Source organism: Vicugna pacos, chromosome 20 (assembly GCF_048564905.1).
Source record: "Vicugna pacos chromosome 20, VicPac4, whole genome shotgun sequence".
NCBI classification, from domain to species: domain Eukaryota; kingdom Metazoa; phylum Chordata; class Mammalia; order Artiodactyla; family Camelidae; genus Vicugna; species Vicugna pacos.
The window spans coordinates 15,446,489-15,467,173 of NC_133006.1; the positions used below are offsets into that span (position 1 = coordinate 15,446,489).

The 20,685-nt window shown below is 35.6% G+C and overlaps 1 protein-coding gene across 8 annotated transcripts in view; it reads right to left on the minus strand.

Annotated features, from left to right (window-relative positions):
• The window catches only part of UBR2 (ubiquitin protein ligase E3 component n-recognin 2), a 117,608-nt gene that overhangs the window by 93,413 nt on the left and 3,510 nt on the right, over nucleotides 1–20,685 (minus strand). For all 8 annotated transcript variants that reach the window (XR_012062138.1, XR_012062140.1, XR_012062139.1 and 5 more), the window contains exons 2-3: nucleotides 15,416–15,675; nucleotides 765–843 (exon numbers count right to left, since the gene is read on the minus strand). Coding sequence is in view for 5 of the 8 variants with exons in the window: in XM_031688558.2 (XP_031544418.1) it covers nucleotides 765–843; nucleotides 15,416–15,675 (339 nt within the window). In the remaining 3 variants the exon portion in view is untranslated. The remainder of the gene's footprint in view (nucleotides 1–764; nucleotides 844–15,415; nucleotides 15,676–20,685) is intronic.

Genomic DNA, 20,685 nt, shown 5'->3' on the forward strand with positions numbered 1-20,685 from the left:
TCTAAGACTGCAATATTTCCTTTTCTATAATTTTATTTGAGATTAGGGTGGAAAGTTCCAGTTATTAACAGTTCCCTAAATTTCTGAATGTTCATGGCTCTGTCTTCAATTTCCAGTAGAGGAAGTAGGACAGGCTTAGCAATAATCTGCCTCTGTATTTCGTATCCCTGACTTAAAAGCAAACGTACTCGTATTTTGGAAAAGTGCTGATTGCATTACAGCAGTAGAAAAATAATAAAGTTGGTTAGTCTTATGTTCTGGAGTTGGCCTTCTTCTACACTGTAACAGATGCTTCTTTAATATTAAGAAATGACAAATCTGTCTGTAGAATTGTACACCAATTGATAAAACATTTCTTAAACGTACAATCCTGTTACTTTTCCTTACTTTTTTCACACTTCCTCTCTTCAGAACCTCCCAATCACATTTTAACTCTCACCTCTATCCTCTTTTTGATAACCTGTTTCATAAACCTAGAATTATGAGGATAACAAACACTGAAAAATAGTGAAACAAACTAGTTGAAAACCAATACTGGAAGAGCTGCTATCTGTGTTGTCTTTCTTAAACCATGTGTTCCATGAAATCTGGATTCATAATTCATCTCTACACTGCCATTGTACGTTGAACAGTTTTTAAATAACACATTTCTTAAACCATTCTTCCCCTGTTTCAGTGTTAAATCTTGGAACTTTGAAAAGGAAGAAAAGATATCTAGTATAAAATTCAGTACTAGGTATGGTTATTATCTGGATATTACCAACCCTATATCGATGGTCTCTGTGAATACTTCCCAAAAAGCACTCCATGCATAAAACACAAGTTGGATCAACTGCACAGTCTCTGTAAAGTTAAAGGGAAAAAAAAAATCAGAGTGTCATAAAATAACTGTATATTTTACAACATAGTATTTCAAATTGGAATCCATCCTAGAAGAGCCGGAACAGTGAAGTCACAGGGCAAACTGCTACCCCAAATTGGGGAGACCAACAGGTGAATACAGATAATCACAACTTATGAGAGCAGAAACCCACTAGCACAAACCTCCACAGGAACCAGTGCTGAGGTACGGAAACCTGAACTGTAATTAATGAATTGTTGGAGGCTTAGTGTTGACAAGTTTGAGAGATTAAAAGTTCCAGGGGACCCAGACATTGGGAGCCCCCACACTTTGGTGAGTTTTATTTCCTGGAGTTCTACTAGGTTCTCACAGTGAATATCAGAGAAAAATCCTCTATGCTTCCAGCAAAGGAAGGGTAAAAGGAACCATTTTGAAATATGCCAGAGCATTCTGTTCTTAAGAAAGTCTGCCAGGAGAACAAACTAATCGGAGCCCAACCTGCTAGGGTATTATCAGTCAAACTGACCTGGAAAAGGGAAATCACCCAATTCCAGCCCACTCTAGCCAACTTTTCCCAGCTAAAGGGGGAATGAAGGGATAAACACTGTGAAGCTCACAGCCCAGATGCACAGGCTCACTAAAATACTGAGACCTAATTCACAAGACAACAGAATGCTTCCCCTCTCCAACATTATCACTATATTATTAAAGGACTATTTACAAGAGTTCTTTTTACCCAGTATATCATATGCTTAAAGATCAAGAAAAAAATTATAAGACATTCTAAAAGGCCAAAAAATAAAATTTGAAGAGACAGAGCAAGCACAAAATCAGTCTTAGATATTAGAATTACCAGACTATGACTAATATGCTAAGGGCTCTAATTGATACAATAGACAGCTTGCAAGAACAGATGGGCACTATAAGCAAAGACGGAAATCCTAAGAAAGAACTAAAAAGAAATGCCAGAGATAAAAAACACCAAAACAGAAATGAAAAATGCCTTTGATGGGCTTATTAGTGGACTGAACATGGCCGAGTAAAAAACCCTCTGAGCTTGAGGATATCTCAATAGAAAGCTCTAAGACTGGAAAAGAAACAGAGAAAAGACTGGAAGAAAAGCAGAACAGAGTATCTATGAACTGTGAGACAACTATATGGTTTAACATATGTATAATGGGAATACAAGAAAGAGGGGAAAGAGAGAAAAGAATAGAATACTTAAAACAATATTTACTGAGAACTTCCCTAAATGAATGTCAGGCACCAAACCACAGACTGAGAAACGCTCAAAGAACACCAAGTGAAATAAATGCCAAAAAATCCATATACCTATCATGTCATTTTCAAACTACAGAAAATCAAAGATAAACAAAAAATGATGAAAGAAGCCAGAGGAGAAAAACATCTTAACCTACAGAGGAGTAAAGGTAAGAATTACATCTGACTTCTCAGAAACCATGTAAGCAATAGGAGAGTGGAGCAAAATATTTGAAGTGCTGAAAGAAAAAAACTCTATCAACCTAAAATTCTGTATCTGCAAAATTATCCTTCAAAAGTGAAGGAGAAATAAAAACTTTCTAAGGTAAACAAAGTGGACCTGGATTAGTTGTTAAGTATCAAATTCTAGGGCAACCACCGAAAAAGATAAATATGTATAACAGACTGATACGCTATGAAAAGAGTAGCTATTTTAACATCTGATAAAATAGACCTTAAGACAAGGACAATGACAAGAATTAGTAAAGGACATTGATATTCCATAATGGTAAAGGGGTCAATATATCAGGAAGTCATAACAATTATAAATATCTATGTACGTGGCTAATAAAAGAGCTTTTAGATACACAAAACATTAACTAATAGAACTAAAAGAAGTAAACAAATCCACAATCACATATGGAGAATTTAATATCCCTTTTTCAGTAACTGAAAGACTAGTCAGTACAAAAGACCTGAATGGCACAATCAACCACCTTGTCCTAATTGGTATTTATAGGTTATGATGTCCAACAACTGCAAAATACACCTTTTCAAGTGCATATGGAATATACAAGACTGCAAGATTGACCATGCTACTAAGTCACAAAACAGGTTTCAATAAATTTCAAGATTGAAACCTTACAGAATATTCCATTGCGTTAGAAATCAGTTACAATATGGTATCGAGGAAAGCCCCAAATATATGAAAATTAAACAATGCATTTCTAAATAACCCATGGATTAAGGAACAAAATAGGAGCACATTAAATCAAAAGTAAAAAGAAGAAGAAGAGCAGAAATTTTTTTAAAAAGATGAAATATGTACAACTTTATGCCAATAGATTGACATTATACAATGAAATAGTTCTTGAAAAGTACAATGTACCAAAATTGACACAAGATGAAATAAAGTTCCAAATAACTCTAGTAAGTATCAGATAAATTTAATTTGTTATCAAAAACTTCCTCCAAAGAAAACAGCAGGACTTGGTTTGTTTTACTAAAAAATTCTATCAAACATTTAAGGAAGAAACCATTTTGATTTCAGACAAATTCTTCAAAAATACAGGAAAATGGAATACTTCCCAAGTCATTTTATAAGGCTAGCTTAACTGTGATATCAAAACCAGATAAAGATATTACAAGAAAATGACAGACTGGTATATTTCATGGAATACAGACATAAAAATTCTTAATATGACATTAGCAAATTGAATCCAGCAATATATAAATGTTATACTATATCATACTCAAGTGAGGTTTATCTCAGTAATGAAAACCATTTGAAAAATCAATCAATGCAATCACTAATGAAATAAAAAAGGAAAATTACGATAATCTCAATAGATGCAATAAAGCACCTGACAACATTTAATAGTCATTTATAATATTTTAAAAAACTTCAGCAAACTAGGAATAGAAGCAGACTAGGAATACTCATTGAGATAAACGGTGTATATGAGAAAACTACGTAACACTGTACTTAATGGTAAAAGACTGAATGCCTTTCCCCTAAGACTGGGAACAAGGCAAAGATGTGCTACTTTCACCAGTGCAATAAGGCACAAAAAAATAAAAGGCAGAATGACTGGAAAGGAACAAATAAAACTATCCCCATTCAGAGGTCATGATTATGTAAAAATCATAAGGAACAAAAATCAGAACAAAACAAAAACTACTAGAACTACTAAGTGAATTTAAATTTAGCAAGGCCACAGGACACAAGATCAGTAACAGAAACCAATTATATTTCTTTACACTCACAGGAAAAAACTGAAAGTCTAACACTAAGGGAAAAAACACCATCATGTGAATTGTTTTCTTAATTTCATTTCTAGATTGTTGCCAGTGTATAGAAATATAATTGACTGTATATTGCACTTGTATGATTTTGCTGAACTTGTTTATTCTACTGGTTTTTTGAGTGAATTTCTTGGGATTTTCTGTACATAAGATTCATGCTATTTATGAATAAAGACAGTTTTACTTCTTAGAAAAAAGCACTATCATAAGATACTTAGGAATAAGTTTAACAAAAAGTGTGCACAACTTCTACATAAAAACTGTATGACACTGTTAAAAGAGATTAAAGAAGACATCAATAAATGGAGAGATATAAGATGTTCATGGATTGGAAAGCTCGATTATTTTTAAATGTCAATTCTCCCCAAACTGATCTATAGATTTAAAGCAATCCTAATCATAATCTCAGCAGTCTTTATTAAAAACAAAAATTGGCAAGCTAATCCTAAATCTTATACAATGCAAAGGATCTGAAATATACAAGAGAAACTTTAAAGGAACAAAAATGTAATCAACTCAAGGTTTACTGTAGTTACAGTAATTTAGCTAATATGGTCATTGGCATAAGAATAGCCACATCAATGAATGGCACTGATTAGGGTGTTCTGAAACAGACCCATATTCACGTGGTCAAATGGTTTTTGACAAGGTACCAAAGCAAATTCAAAGGGCAAAGGAATAAATGGTGCCGGAACAACTGGATACCCACATATAGTAAATAAATGAAGCTCAACCCCTACATCTCAACTCATAAAAAAAAAAATCAGTTTTGAGACAGATCACAGACCCAGATATTAAGTCTAAAATTTCAAAGTTTACAGAAGAAAACACAAAGAGCATCTTTGCCACCTGGGAGAAGGCAGACATTTCTTTAACACAGGAAACAATCATCGTAAAATCAAAAATTGAGTATTGAACTCCATCAAATTTAAAATCACTGCCATCAAAAAATATCATACAGGCAAGACACAGACTGGGAGAAAATATTCACAAATCATGTCCAACAAAGGATTTGTACCCAGAATGTATAAAGAACTCTAAACCTCAATAATAAAAAGATAAGCCAATAAAAAACAAACAAACGACTTTAACAAAAACTTCTGAAGTTAGATGAATGAGCAATGAGCACATGTAAAATTGCACCAACATCATTAGTCATAAGGGAAAACTAAAAACTTAATGAAATACCACTACACAGAACAGCTAAAATTTAAAAGACTGACAACATCAAGTGTTGGTGAGGATACGGAGCAAGTGGAACATCATTACTGGTGGGAATGAAAAACCATTTTGGAAAAACTTTTGGCAGTTTCTTATTAAGTTCAAATACACCCGCCCTTTGATGCAGCAACTCCACTCCTGGGGATTTACCCATGAAAAATTAAACATATGTCCACAAAAAGACTTGTTTACAAATGGTCATAGCCAGCAACTACTGTATCAGTTAAGAATGTTTACTCTATTAGATAACAATCTAGAAAAGCCTATCTTAATGCTGTCTTAATATTCCTAAAATGTATCATAAAAAGCTGAAGATTTTTAATAGTGCAAGATTTATTATCTGGTATTTTAAACACACAGAAGTATAGTTAGGTACAGAATAATAATGCCTAATGCTTTTAATATGTTGTATTTAAAATAATGTTAGCATAAGCTGATATGATTTCTGAAATCCACTACCATTTTCCTCCCCCTCTCGCTTCCTTAATTAATTAATTAATAATTAATTGAGGTACTGGGGATTGAACCCAGGAGGACTTCATGCATGCTAAGCATGTGCTCCACCCCTGAGCTATTCCCACCCCACTTCCTTTCTTTTAAATATTTAAAATTTCCACTAAAAAGTAGAATGAGTTGATTTAAAAAAAAAAAAAAGACATAGAAGTTTTATGATAGCCTCAAACTGAAACAACTCAAATGTTCATACACTACATTCATACAATGGACAACTACTCAGCAATAAAAATGGAAACAACTTCTAATAATCGTAGCATCACGGATGAATCTGATATACATTACACTGAGTAAAAGAAGCCAGGCACAAGAGTATGATTTCATTTTGATGATGTTCTAGAACAGACAAAACTAATCTAAGGTGAAAAGATCAGAATAGTGGTTATCTAAGAGCTGGAGCTATTAACAAGGAAATTTGCAGTCAGATGGAAATGTGCTCTATCTTGATAGGATGTGAATTACATGAGTTTAACTATTGTCATAAATGTGCAATTAAGATTTGTGCGTTTAGAAATATGCAAATTTTCCCCTAAAAAAAAAAAAAAGAACTCAAATAGGGTATCAAAAGGAAAATTTTGGTGATATAAATCCGAGTTTCTTTACCTGAAATGATTATCCCATAGTAATCTATTTCTAGCTTTACTATTTCCTAACATATGGACAAAGGCATACATGTAAAGCTGATTTTATATCCCATGTACTATGTTCAATCTTATACCAAACTGGTGCATAATAAATAAAAATGATCACAAATCTCCAAACCAAGAATATAAGATTCATTTTAGACAACTAGAGGAATCCAAACTATCTAGGAGATATCAGCTACCCACTGCTTGTTATTTTCCCAGGCTGGAGATACCAATGTAGAGAAGGCAAATTCCAATATATTGAAGACCACGGTGATAACACACAGCACTGAAATTCTATGCTTAGCATGCACAAAATCCTGGTTCAATCCCCAGTACTTCCATTATAAATAAATAAATAAATAAACCTAATTATCCCCCCAAATATTAAAAATAAATTTTCTATTTCTAGGTATCTACCTTGAAAAATACTGAAATGTGTATAAAAAGAGATGTCTACAAATAGGTACAGAGTGTTCTTTGCAGCACAGTTTGCTATAGGAACAAAAATCCTAGAAATTCCCCATTTCTAATTTCATTAATAGAGCAATCAAATAAATCATGGCTGTCCTTACCATGGAAACACAGCAGTTAAAAGAATGATGAAGATTTAAATATACTGACTGGGAAAGATCTCTAAAACAAACTTTCACGAAAAAAAGCCACAGTTACAATACGTACGGTATAATTTCACTTATGTATCACATTCATAATTAGAGGTAACCGATATTTTTAAAATTAACACAGAACTGATTTCAATCTCTGGACTATTCTTGTTACAAAGAAAGTCTTAAAATAGAACTGTGCTAAAAAGAGATCGTGTTCAAGTTTTTTAAAAAGCAAGAAACTGAATAAACAACTCTTCTTACTGGAAATAAGCAGTTCTTCCACATTAGAGCTTTGTATTTTCAGACAGAAAAGAAATGAAACCATCTCTGCCCCTCTGCTTAAGTTATTTATCACTCACGGCTTAGTAACTTATTTTAAAACTGAGTATTCGGCTTAAAAAATGTCACACATGAAAATTCCATATAGTTTCCTAAGCGCTTTTATATACATTACCTCAGTTTATCCTAACAACTCTATGAGGGAAGAAAATAAATCCCCAAACCCTAAAAAATTGAAAAGACTTCTAAAGTTCATACACTTGCAAGTCTGCGGCTTTTCCAGACAGGAGAATTACACTTCCCAGCCCTGATTTGCAGTTTGACAGAGGCCTTGGAACTAGCTCTAGCTAAAGGGATGAGGGCATGGTCTTCATTTCTGAGCAACAGCAATTTATTTGCTGTGCAAGACCCTGCAGCATTACTCTTCCCTGCTGTGGTGAACCCTAAAAGCATTATGCTAAATTAATGGACTATAACACGGTATGAAGGAACTACCTAGAACAGAACCCCCCAGCCATCAGCCTCATTGATATGAACTGGTCACACGGTCTGAGTAATAAATGTATTTTGGGTATTTAAAGTCTCTGAGATTGTAGGGTCATTTGTTATTTTTAGCATAACCTCATCTATCATTACTGACAAAATCAGAGTTTTTAAAAAAAATTAAACAAGCAAAATTGCTTAATAAAATTTATAATAAAGCACAATAAACTACTATCTGAAAACATACGCTAAGAGTATTCCTAACTGATGGCAACAAACTCCCAACTCTAGCTTCTGGTTATCTATAACATTCATATAGTAAGTTTTTAAATATTGAAAAATAATGTTCTTAATTTAACTATACAACAAAAACGGTAGAACTAAATCTTACTTAGTGTTAACTCAAAATTTAGACACATCAAAGTATGATTTCATATTCTACTAGTATTTAATTTTTCTTAATGGCTATGAAATGTCAAAATATATGTAGTTATGATAAAAAAAAAAACCACTAAGATTATTGCCCCTAAGAACAAACATCTCTATTCAGAAAGGATTAACAAGTGCCAAGTTTGACTACACTTTTCCAACAGAGAACTAAGTATAGACAAATATAAAAATTAGCCTACTGCCTGAAAACACAGCTTCTTCTGACATCACAGAGGCTTCAGTAAGATAATCTGTGACCTAAACAATTTTAGAAACTGTGAACAAATAACAGAAAAACTAACCTAATTCCTTTCACAGATTCCTTTTCTAATTACTATACATAAAAGACTCCCGAATATTATTTTTCTTAAAGAAAACCACCCCATAGACGTAAGTCATCTTTAGCTTGATGGGTCTAGTTAAGAAACTCCCCCAGAATTCCAATAACCATCTTTCATCTTTCCAAATAATACACTCCATGTCATTTTACCAGGGTACTGGGTTTCATGAGAATACCTACTTTTAACATAAGACATTCATCCTCAGGACCCAAGCATGGCCACTTACTAAGAGTTTACTATGTATCAAGTATTGTGGAAAGGACTACACAAAGGATTTCATTTACTTTCTCAACAACTGTGTGATAAAAAATTTGGCTGACCTTTGTGTGGGGTTCCTGGGAGGTAACTTCTAAACCCTTGAAACTTCCCATGTGATAGGAATGTCTTTGTTATTCATGTCCCGTCCCACCCTGACATATCTGACAGTTTATACTAATGAGATAACTCAGAGTGGAGATTGGTCATACCAGAAAGACCAACCATGTGATTAGAGGGCTGGGGCTTTCAATGTTAGCCCCACCTCTGGAAAGGGAAGTAGAGCTGGATATTGAGTCACGTGGGCAATAACTCGATTAATCATGCCTACACAATGAGACCCCAGTAAAAACTCTGGACACCAAAGCTTGGGTGAGCTTCCCTGGTTGGCAATACTCAGTGTATTGTCACGCATTAACGTGCAAAGAGGATAACAAGTCCCTGAGGACAACAGAAGCTTTGCATTTAGAAATCCTGCCCTTTGGCCGGTTCTGATTGTATCCTTTACCTATGCTAAAACTTTAGTCATAAGTATAGCATTTTCCTAAGTTCTGTGAGTTGCTCTAGCGAATCACTAAACTAAGGTAGTCTATGGAGATACCTGAAATTTGTAGCCAGCTGATCAGAACTGAGGGTGGCTCTGGGGATCCCCAAACTTGCAGCTGTATTTTAGACAGTCTTGTGGAAATCTGGGCCCTTAACCTGGAGTTGGCCAACTTCAAGTAACAACAAATTTTAGAAATAGCCTCTAAGAGTCTAGTCCAAACTTGAGTCCTGGTGAGGCTTTTATATATTAAACCTCTTTCCCCTACTCCAGGCTTCTTGTCTGTCCAAGTGCAGGTCACCAGATACTGCTTTCTTTCTTCAATAATTCAGGGAATTAGTCAGTCTGTCTGTTTTTTTCTGGCTGCCACGGCCTATCCTCTTCTCCCTGGTCTTTCTCCCCACAAGGTTAGTTAAAAGACAGATTTTCCAATCTATCCCTTCATACCCACAGCAGTTTCTGTTGTTTGTCACCTACCCTGTCTTTCCTCCTCCAACTAGCATATTATCTCTTTTTCATTTTGTAAGTTTTTACTACTGGCCGCTAAAAGGAAATAAGGCATGCATTCTTTCACCCAGAAATTCTACTTCTAGGAATGTATCCTGTGTATATACTTCTACATGTGCACAAAGTATAATAATTAATTATTTATAATCCCAGAAACAATCTAAAATGTCTAGTAACAGAGGGTTAGGAGGTAAAGAACAGAACACCCATACAAGAGAATAATAATCAGCCATTAAACCAGTAAGACAAAGTCAGCTTTCTCAATATGTATGTTATAAAACAATCTTATGGACAAATTTTAATGAAACAACCAAGGTGAAAACAGTTTATGTCGCATGCTAGCATTTACTAAAAAAGGTATAAACGTTTGCATGTACATAGAATATCTGGACACATATACAAGAAGCTAATAATACTGGTCACTTCTGGATAAGGGGACAGGGAAATTAAGGGATGACTGGAAGAGGGTACTTTTCATGGCATACACTTTTGTACCTCTTGAACGACATAACCAAATGCATGTTTTGCCTATTAGATTAGTTTTTCAAGCCAATTTTTAAAAAGCAGTGGTTAATGCTGCTTTGGTGTTCTCTGTCCTTAATATATGTACCTTGTGACCCTTTAGATGATGTCATGAAAGTGAAACTTTTCTTCTCACACCATGAGGCAATCCCCCTACCCAAGGTGCCTTCCTTTTCATTGATTCCTTACGTCTTCTAAATATACAGTTAGAATACCCAGAATAGGTATGAATGGACTAACCTGTACCTCCACACTCTAGTGAAATGAATTTATATCGCAGAGAAACTCCAGACTGACAATATCCAAGTTAAAATTCCACAACGCGTATAGAGGAAAACTCTACTGAGATCATCCCTGACTCAGTTTTACCCACAAATCCTTTAGGCACACTTAATCTTGAAGATTACAAACAGCTTTTCAGCTTTGTTGAGGGGATATATTCCTCGTCCTGTCATCCCACCTCCACTCCTCCCAACTCCCAAAAAGCCTATTTCACGATCACTGTTGAAAACGAGATTCTTCTTACTTCTGCTTCTCCTAGTAATAGAAGATTTCAGGACTCTGTCAATTTAATCAAGGCCTCCCTACAAATCTGCACCCAACCTCTTCTCCCCTGGGATGGATCCACACACAGACACATATGGGATTCCTAGGACTAAAAACATTCTTGAATACTGTACCTATGGTTAAAGATAAAATGAGATGGCAATTGGGTTCATAACAGAGATTAATGTACTGTGTACCTATAACACCAGCTGCCCTATTAATTAACTGGTTGGGTACAAGAGCAAATGTTTGAAGTCGTAAAATCTAAAATGGGAAGGATTAGAGGGGAGGGTACAGTTCAGCAGTAGAGTGTGTGCTTAGCATGCATGAGGTCCTGAGTTCAATGCCCAGTACCCCATTAAAAAAAAAAGGGGGAAGGATTACCTGTACATAATCATGGGTAACAGCCTAAAAAGTAGCTGGTTCACAATAAACCACTGGACAAGAATGGAAATGTGCAAAATATACTCAAGCAATTTAATTAAAGTAGAGCAGCAAAATAAAATCTTTAAAACTGTCCTCTGTACTTTGAACACCGTAACACACATTTGCTCAACAAATATTTGTTGAGCACCTAGTATGTCTGAGGCACTATGATATGTGCCAAACATCTGTAATAGAAAAAGAGTATCTTATAAACTAGTGTAAATGGGAAAGAAGGAGAAAAGTATTCAGGCCAAGTCCCACTTCTGAGTCACCAAAAGCTCCTTCTCCAGCTCAAGTATGATTTTTATTTAATATTCTTTGTGGTACAGAAGACAGTATCGCAACGCAACGTGATATTCTGCTCAGGAATTAAAGTGCTACTGTGTAGTAGTAACCAGATTTCCAAGTTTCATGGACCAATGATCAAAACAAGGGCTGCTAATTTTTTTTTTCTAAGAACATCAAAAAACAAAACTAAACTACTCAGTTCATTGCCTTCATATCATAAACTAATATTTTAAAAACAAGAGTCATCTGTGAGAATTGAGGAAACTAAACAAATTCAGCTGTGAGAAAAACTTAGCATGTTTTCCCCAGTTTTTTCATTTTACTGAGTATGAGTGAAAAATTCACTAGAGACTAGTATTTGAGAATCTAAAAAAGTAAAATGAAAAGAGCATGGACTTTCGAGTCAGAGCACCCTGATTTCAATTTTTATGACTGCAGGCAAGTCACTTAACCATGCTGAGCCTTAGGGATATTATCTCAGAAGTTTACAGAAGGACTAAACATGATTGTATATAAAGTGCTTAACATTAAATCTGGTGCCTAGAAGGTGCTCAACAAGCATAAGCAACTTGCTTTCTTAAAATAAATTTGGGGACTTCCACTTCTGGTTATGACAGAATAGCTGGTACTGAACTAGCTCTCCCACTGTACACAAACATAAAACTACATGAATACACAAGGCAACTATTTCCAGGCACTGAACAGGCAGCACTAGACTGCAGCCACCATGAAAAGGGAAATTCATGAGGTAAGTTCCATTACAGCCCTGCCTCTCACCAAGGAAATAAATTCCCACCTATGGCGTAGCAAGCTAGAGTCTAAGCAGAGCTGGAAGGTTCTTCTGTGTTGAGACTCAATCAGAATCCAGGGCAGGTGGAATAGCTGGAAGCCATGGGTCAGGGCACCAGAGAGGTGGAATGGCTGCAGGATGGGAGGGGCTGGAAAAGGGTAGAAGTCTATGTAGGGGTCACCAGTAAGTGAGCTCCTGGCTACACACACATGGGGTGACATTCTTCATGTTCACTGGATAGTTGCTGCTATGGAGTTGAGAGCATCACAGGGATACCTGAAGTCTAACATGCAGTACTAGAGGACTTTAGAGTTCTGGACAAGGTAGACATCCAGCTAAGATACCAGAAAGGCCGTGACTTGGATTAAGGACCATGAATCCTGAAGTAAGACTTATTTTAGATCTGCCCTAACAAGGGGTAGGCAGAAGGCCACCACGGCCCAACTCAGGGTGTGGAGCCCAAATGGGATAAGGATGGCAGCTACACAGAGCTGAGTAGCAACAGCAACAACAGCAGCAGAATGGTTGCATACAGGAGAATAATCAATTAAGTCAGTACTTTTAGGATAATAAGAATCATGTTCATTAGAGAAGGGAGTTAAAATATACAAAGGGAGGAAATAAGAAAGAACACAGTGATGGACTAGAATTAGAGAGAGCACTATAAACACATGGTCCGTAGATATACAGACCCACTAACAGGGCCTGGGATTAGTGACCTACGAACAGCAACAAGCACACTTAGTATTCTATTTGTGAACACTAATCTCTACTAAAAAGGAACCAGACTCTTTGGAGAAATGGTTAATTTTAGGACTGGGGCAGGGAAAAGTCTAAGATGTGCCCAAAACATGTTGTGTCAGAAAGAGAAGGAGGTGCTCAAGGAATGATTAGGACATGAAAAGGAACAAAGATAGCTTGAAGGGCCTCCCACTGGTCAAATCTGGTACAGTTTTGAGCACAAGAATTACGGGACTCCATGAATATATATTGATACAAATAAATTAATAAACTGAACATTTGACAAGAAACAAGGTATTCAATAGTCTCAAAGTACCTTCCCACAAAATACTTACTAATTACAGAGGGAAAAAGAGTAACTTTACAGTGGAGAAGCCTTGCAGACATCCCCTTAATCAAGTGATCAAACTTGAAGAGTTACTGAACAGTTTGGGTATCAGACAAACTCAAATTGATGGAGATTTACAGAAAAAAATGGTTTGTAATCTTCAAAAGCTGTCAAGATCATGAAAACCAAAGAAAAACTGAGGAAATGTTTCAGACTGAAGATTAAAAGACAGGACAAGGGGGAGGGTAGTGGCAGAGTGTGTGCTTAGCATGCACAAGGTCCTGGGTTCAATCCCCAGTACTCTCATTAAAAAAAAAAGACACACAATTTGCTTTGGAACTGGATCCTGTTGCTACAAAGGACATTACTGGAACAACTGGATCTCAACTTCCTTGTCTGTAAATCATAAGGTTAAACTAGATCTATAGCTCCAGACATCAATAAAGGACTCAAAGAGGTTTTTGCATAGAAAAACAAAAAACTATATCTAACAGCCTTTCAATATACAAAAAGATCTCTACTGGTATTCTAACAATGCTGAAAGATTATCATAGACACCTAGAGGCCTTAACCAAAATTAAACTTATTAAATTTAAATTCTACAGGAAAAAGTCTTAAGGAAAAAAATGTTACACAATGCCTCTATCAATAGTATTACCTGCATAATGGAATATTATCTAGCTGTACTGGCTGATATGGACAGATGTCAATGTCAAGATTTTGTTATACAGAGAAAGGAAAACAGCCCAGTATATACTACATGTTCCCCTTTCTATGTATGTCTGTGTATATTTATGTTTAAGATAACCCCATATATGCATAGAAAATTTCTGGAAGGATACATAACAATGATTAGTTCTGAGAAATACAAGTAGGCAGTCACAAGGGAGACAGAGCACTTTCTTCACCATCTTCTATCTTTGTATACTCAATTCCCAACAAGAAATCAAAAAAGAAAAAAAAAGGAGGGTAAAGTCATCCTAGCAGCAGTGAGTACACATAGCACCCAGATCATGGTTCCTAACTAACATTCCCAACTAAAAGGAAACTTCCTGCAGAAATGGCAGATTCCACATATGGGTGAGAGTAAGCACAAAGTGAGGTGTTGTTATCTTGTGCCAGAAAGCAAAGAAGCACTCAAAACCTAATGAAGGTATGTGAAGAAGACAAAGAAGCTAGTGTGATGGGGCTCGCAAAGGCCGAATGTGGGACAATTTTTTAAACACTTTTATTGCGGTATGGTTCTACACATATTTCAGATGTACAATTTGATGAATTTTGATAGATGTATACACACCCATAAAACCACCACCACAATCAAGACAGCTAACACTTCCATCACTCCCCAAGAGGTGCAATTTTCGAATTCCCCATTTATCCCTTCCCACTACCTTTACCCTCTGGTAACCATAAGTTTGTTCTCTTATGTCTGTGAGTCTGTTTCTGTTTTGTAGTTAAGTTCATTTGTGTCCTTTTTTTAGATTCCACATATACAATTGTGGGATAACTTGAACATCAGAAAAAAATCACTGTTAAGTATCAAGAAAAGCAAGGAAGTGATTATTATAAGAGTCAAGTAGCAGTTAATTATGGGGGAGAAAGAAAGCACACAATGGGTTTCTAGAATGCTGTTGATATTCTATTTCTTGACCTGGAAAATAATCATATAATATTTGTTTATAATCACTTACTAAACTGTATATATTTATTTATGAATATAGACTTACATACATATATACAAATATGTAATATTTTATAATTTAGAAGCAAAAATGTAAGGTTTTAGGGGAAAAAAAGTCAAGTAAAAACAAGAAAGAAAGAAAAGAAATTATAATATTTTACCTGCAAGAGTATGTAGGCTCTCCCACTTTAAAAACACGACCACAAAGATGAGAAGGTTTGTTTGTTTGTTCAAGTTTTGAAAATCCCAACCCAGGATCTTCACCACAAAGGTACCATTCCATTGGTCCCAACAAAACTTGGTGTGCCAACATGTCTTCTTTCTGTGGAAAAGGGTTGGGACCCCTGCAGTAGATTTTGGGTACATAGTGGGCCAAATGCTGGTACACTTCTCTAGTAAGGTCAGTTGCTTGCAGCCATTTCTTTAAAAAAAAAAAAAAGAAAAAAAAACAGTTTTAAACAATGTCAATAAACTGCTAACTTGAATAAACTTACTCTATTTTCTTTTAGGTACAAAAATAATGGTAAAAGAGTCTTATAAATTATTTTATTGGCAACATTCATCAATGACTTCTTTCCAAAAAGACTAAAATTCATTTAGGATTTTACCAAAATGCTTAGTATTTTAGAATTCTACTTTACTTAAAGTGAAAGTAAAGGTAAAGGTAAATGCGCCCATCTTCTCAAAATGAGTCCTGAAACAATTTTCTGTAGGTAGTACAGGAAAACAACTACAAAAAAATCACCAGATAAGACACCAGCCACTGAGCCCTTCTGATTTCCTTTCCAATTTCTAATGCTTTGCTCAAATGGCATTCTGATTGTGATTTGGATTCTCTCGTCAGTTTGCTGATAGGAAGAGCATACAGTGAACATGGACAGCTAATACACTAATGGTATTTTTCACTGATTAATAAATGAGATGACACACCAGTCTCTTATGGATGTCAGTCCACAAGAGACTTTGTTATATCAGTTGTGCCTTTTTTCCCCTGCTCAACCTCTCGATAAGCCCTTTCTCCCTTGCTGTCCCTGCTGAAAACATTTTAAAAAGCCACTTTTTCCTATTGCCAAAATTTCATGCCCTACTACCTGTGATAATTATACTTAGATATCTAACAGATACTGTGATACTGTAATTTATAATAAGAAATACATTATTTGGTCTTCTTCCTATTTCTGGCACAGAGCTCCTAAAACTTGAAATTTCCTAAGTGATAAGTGAGATAAAGATAAAAGGATTGTTTTGTTATTCATAAGAAGGCCTTTTCAACCAGACCTGTGTTGATGTTATTGAGGTGACTTTTGGAAAGTCCCTAAGGATGGGGAGCTGGTTGCCAGGGGAACTAGCTTTGTGGTTACTAGGTCAGAACTTACAGCCTCAGCCCCCAACCAACCTGGGGAAGGGAGAGGTGCTGGAGGTAGAGTTAACCACCGATGATCACTGCTTTGATCATCATGCCTATGGAGAAACGAAGCCTCCATAAAAATCCCTAAATGGCAGGGTTTGGAGAGCTTCTTGGTTGCTGAACACACAGAGGTGCTGGCATGCCCAGAGAGGGCATGGAAGCTCTGTACCCCTTTCCATATACCGTGTTCTATTCCACCTGACTGTTCCTGAGTTGTATCATTTTATAATAAACAAGTAATCCAGCAAACAAACTGCTTCCCTGAGTTCCGTGAGCCATTCTAGTAAATTACCAAACCCAAAAAAGGGGGTCATGGGAATCCCCTCATTTGCAATGTAAGTTGTGGGTAACTTGAGGACCCACTGCATGTGATTGGCATTTGAAGTGGTGGGGGGGCAGTCTTGTGGGACTGAGTCCTTAATCTGTGGGATCTGATGCTTACTCCAGGTGTATAGCGTCAGAATCAACAGAGCTGTAGGACACCCAGTTGGTGTCAGCAGAGAATGAGAGAACTGCTTGGTGTGGGACCCCCCCACCTCCACTTTTGGTAGCCAGAAGTAGTGGTGTGAGTATAGCGAGAAACAGAAGAAATAGTTTTTCCTTTCAGATAACAGCTCAATATGTCTGACATTGAACTCATGATCTCCTATACCACACCAAAAACACCCCTGCTATTTTCTCCATTTCCTTATTGTAGACACCAGCAGCTACCCATGTATCCAAATCAGAAAAACCCAGAAATCATCCTTTTCCTCACCCCAACATCCAATTAATCATTATGTCTTATTAACAGGCCTCCTAAATATCTATTGGATCCATCCATTTCTTTCTGTCCATCTCCACTGGCACTACCTTCACCACCCTAGTCTAAACTCCTCACTCCTGTCTTTTACAAGGATTAGTGCCATGTCCTAACTGGTAATCCCCACTAGTCTTGTCCCTCTATAGTCCATTTTCCAATCTCGCTACCAGAATGACTCTTGCAAAATGCCAATCTGATCATGTCATTCAGCTTCCCCCTTCTATTCAGGAACAAGTCATGTAACTTGACGTGGTTTACAGGGTCCTTTGCCTTGTATCCTACTCTCCAGTCTCCTCCTGACCTGCACTGCTCCACTCTCTGCTAAACAGGGTTATTTTCTATTCATTCTTCAGATTTTAGTTTCTGTTTCACTTTCTCTAAGATGCCTTCTCAGCCCATTTCCCACCACTTCCTGTTCGCATACCCCGCCAGGTCTAAAACAGAACTAAGCCCCAGTGGGCATTCAGTAAAGTCCATTAACCGAATGCCCACAATGACTACAAATATGTTAATACTACTGACTGTCATGTAACACTGACATTACAGGAAGATGCTCCACTTGGCTTTAATTTAAGCAGAAATAAGGCAGATCTAGGCCTGCAGTCTTTAAAAACCAAACCAAATAAACCCTAAATAAGGTATCCTTCAAACCTCCTCCTCTTCCCTTTCTATTTCCTTAAGTCTTAAGACTTTTCCCTGACATTTATGGCCTCCCATGCCAATTCCATTTATATGTTTATTTGTCCTCCATACTTCTTTGTGTAATTACAACTGACTCATTTTGGCTCTAAAAAAAGTAAAAATGTCAAATGATAAAACATGAAACAACTCACTTCTACAAAAATGCAGTTAACTCAACTACTAACTCATAGGTCCAATGTTTACCTATAGATTACAACCTAAGTTTCAAATTGCATCCTTGTTAAAAGAGTTTATGTTCAAGTGAAATCTAACACCGTAAGATAAGAGTATAAGGTCCTCATTTTAACTATTACTTTCACAATCTTCAGCCCCCTTCTGTCCTCTGAAAAATAATATATAGAGAGAAATTTTAAATATTCATGATGTGGAATATATTAACTTTCCAGTCAATTTTTCAGAGAACTTTTGCTAAAAATGTAAAACTCTTGTTTATAAATTAAGGGGCTGTTTATAAATTAAGAAGCTTACAACTGAAAACAGTAAAAAAGTTTTCACCACTGAAGTGAAACAATCCTTTTCAAATGTTACTAATTTTGTTGTGTTTGCTTTATGCAAGTAGAAAAGAGACTAAATTACTCTTAAAACAACAGTACAATCCCACGAGTTTAAGGATTCTCTCCAAACAAAGTGACTCTAAAAAAAATTATACACACACACACACAAAGTTCACTAATTATAAAAAGGATGGGTTAAAAAAAAAAGTCTGTCAATAGTGAAAGGCAGAGTCACCCAAGAAGCAAACCAGAATTTAATTCTCTTGAGCTAAAAAACACTTTCTGGGGCCACATCCAAGGGTTTGTCACCCATTGTCAGTAGCCCTATTCCAAAAGATGAAATGAAGGCAGTCAAATTACCATAAGCAATTTACTGTTCATGGGTGAAAAATTAAGTATTAAGATTCAAGAATTCACCTACATGGTCCTAGAAAATTATGCTTCAATTTTAACTTACAACACATTTAAAGCTCTTATTTTAAAAGCAATTTTTTGTTTTTCTTATATTTTATGTTCTCATTTCTCTTAAGATTTTTACAGAGTTTTAATCCAAGGAAGATAAAACGTGATGCTTTCTAAAAAAAAAATTATGTTGTCTTGTGGCTTCAACAATGCTGACAGGTCAAATCTGCTCATAGATTTCTTAAACAAAAAATTCAGCTTCTCATTAAGAAAAAAATCAGCCAACTTATTTAAATATTAGTAAAACAGGTATTTCATTCTGAATATCTTTTTATCATGTATTATTATAAATTATTGACAAGATACAAAAATCTGGTTCAAGAAAGGCAGGTCTATACTCCAAATTTAAAACTACCTAACAGATTTGGGATCTATTACAGGCATTTTTAACTTTATTAAATTTTAACACTTAATAATACAGCAAAATATCTTTACATGAGAATTCTATACCAGAGATACTGAATTAGTGACTGACAACAGTATAGGTTTCAAAAAAAAATTGTGAAGAGAAAATGAGCAGGAGGAAAAAATTTCTGGCTGCCTTTCAGAATACTGGCTCACATATTTCTCAAAAGAATAAAATCTATAGCTTTTCGTATTAGTTCTCACCAACATAAGCTAACTGTAACTGTTTCTTCAACATGAAGAACTATTGAGATTTCTAATTTGGCTGCATGTTAATTTGTCCTTATTTCAGACACTTGTGGCTGTCACACCAATGTGCACACCAGTAATAAGCACTACGTTATGAGAAGTTCTCCACAAGGGAGGTAGAGAAATTGTCAACTCATTCCATTACAGTAAATACGTTACGACAGTGTTTCCAGGAGCTCTCCTTTTTTGAAAGCTAAAGTTCAGCGTTGGGATAGAGAGCAAGTACAATAAACACAAAAATGAAAGAATCCCTAGGGGTTAGTTAGCCTTTTATCACAGAATCTAATTATTATTTTACACCAAATTAAAATTATATTCTTTAACCATATTTGATTTTGCTTTCAAACAAGGATAACCAACATGTATGTTAATTATAAAACAACAACGTAAAACAATTGCTAATGTTGAAATAGAGCTTTCAAGACTATATTAAGAAAAATTTAGAGCCAAGAAAAATTTTAAACAAATCATATTAAGAGTTACAGAAATGAAGTAGAAGCATTCACAAATCAAAATAATGTAGAAACTCAATAATAAAAGACAAAAGAATCTAATTTTAAAATAACCAAAAGATCTAAATTGACACTTCCAAAGAAGATATATAAACAGCCAATAAGCTCATGAAAAGATGTTGAACATCATGTGTCATGAGGTAAATACAAATTAAACTACAATGAGATACCACTTGATACCCAATAGAATGGCTATAATAAAAAAGACAGACAATTAACAAGTATTGGCAAGGATGTGGAGAAACCCACTGAAACCTTCATATCCACTGGTAAAATGATGCAGTCACCTCAGTTTAGCAATTCCTGACCCAGCAATTCCACTCCTGGGTATATGCCCAAAAGAAATGAAAACTTTATGTCCTCACAAAAAACGGTACACAAATGTTCAGAGTAGCAC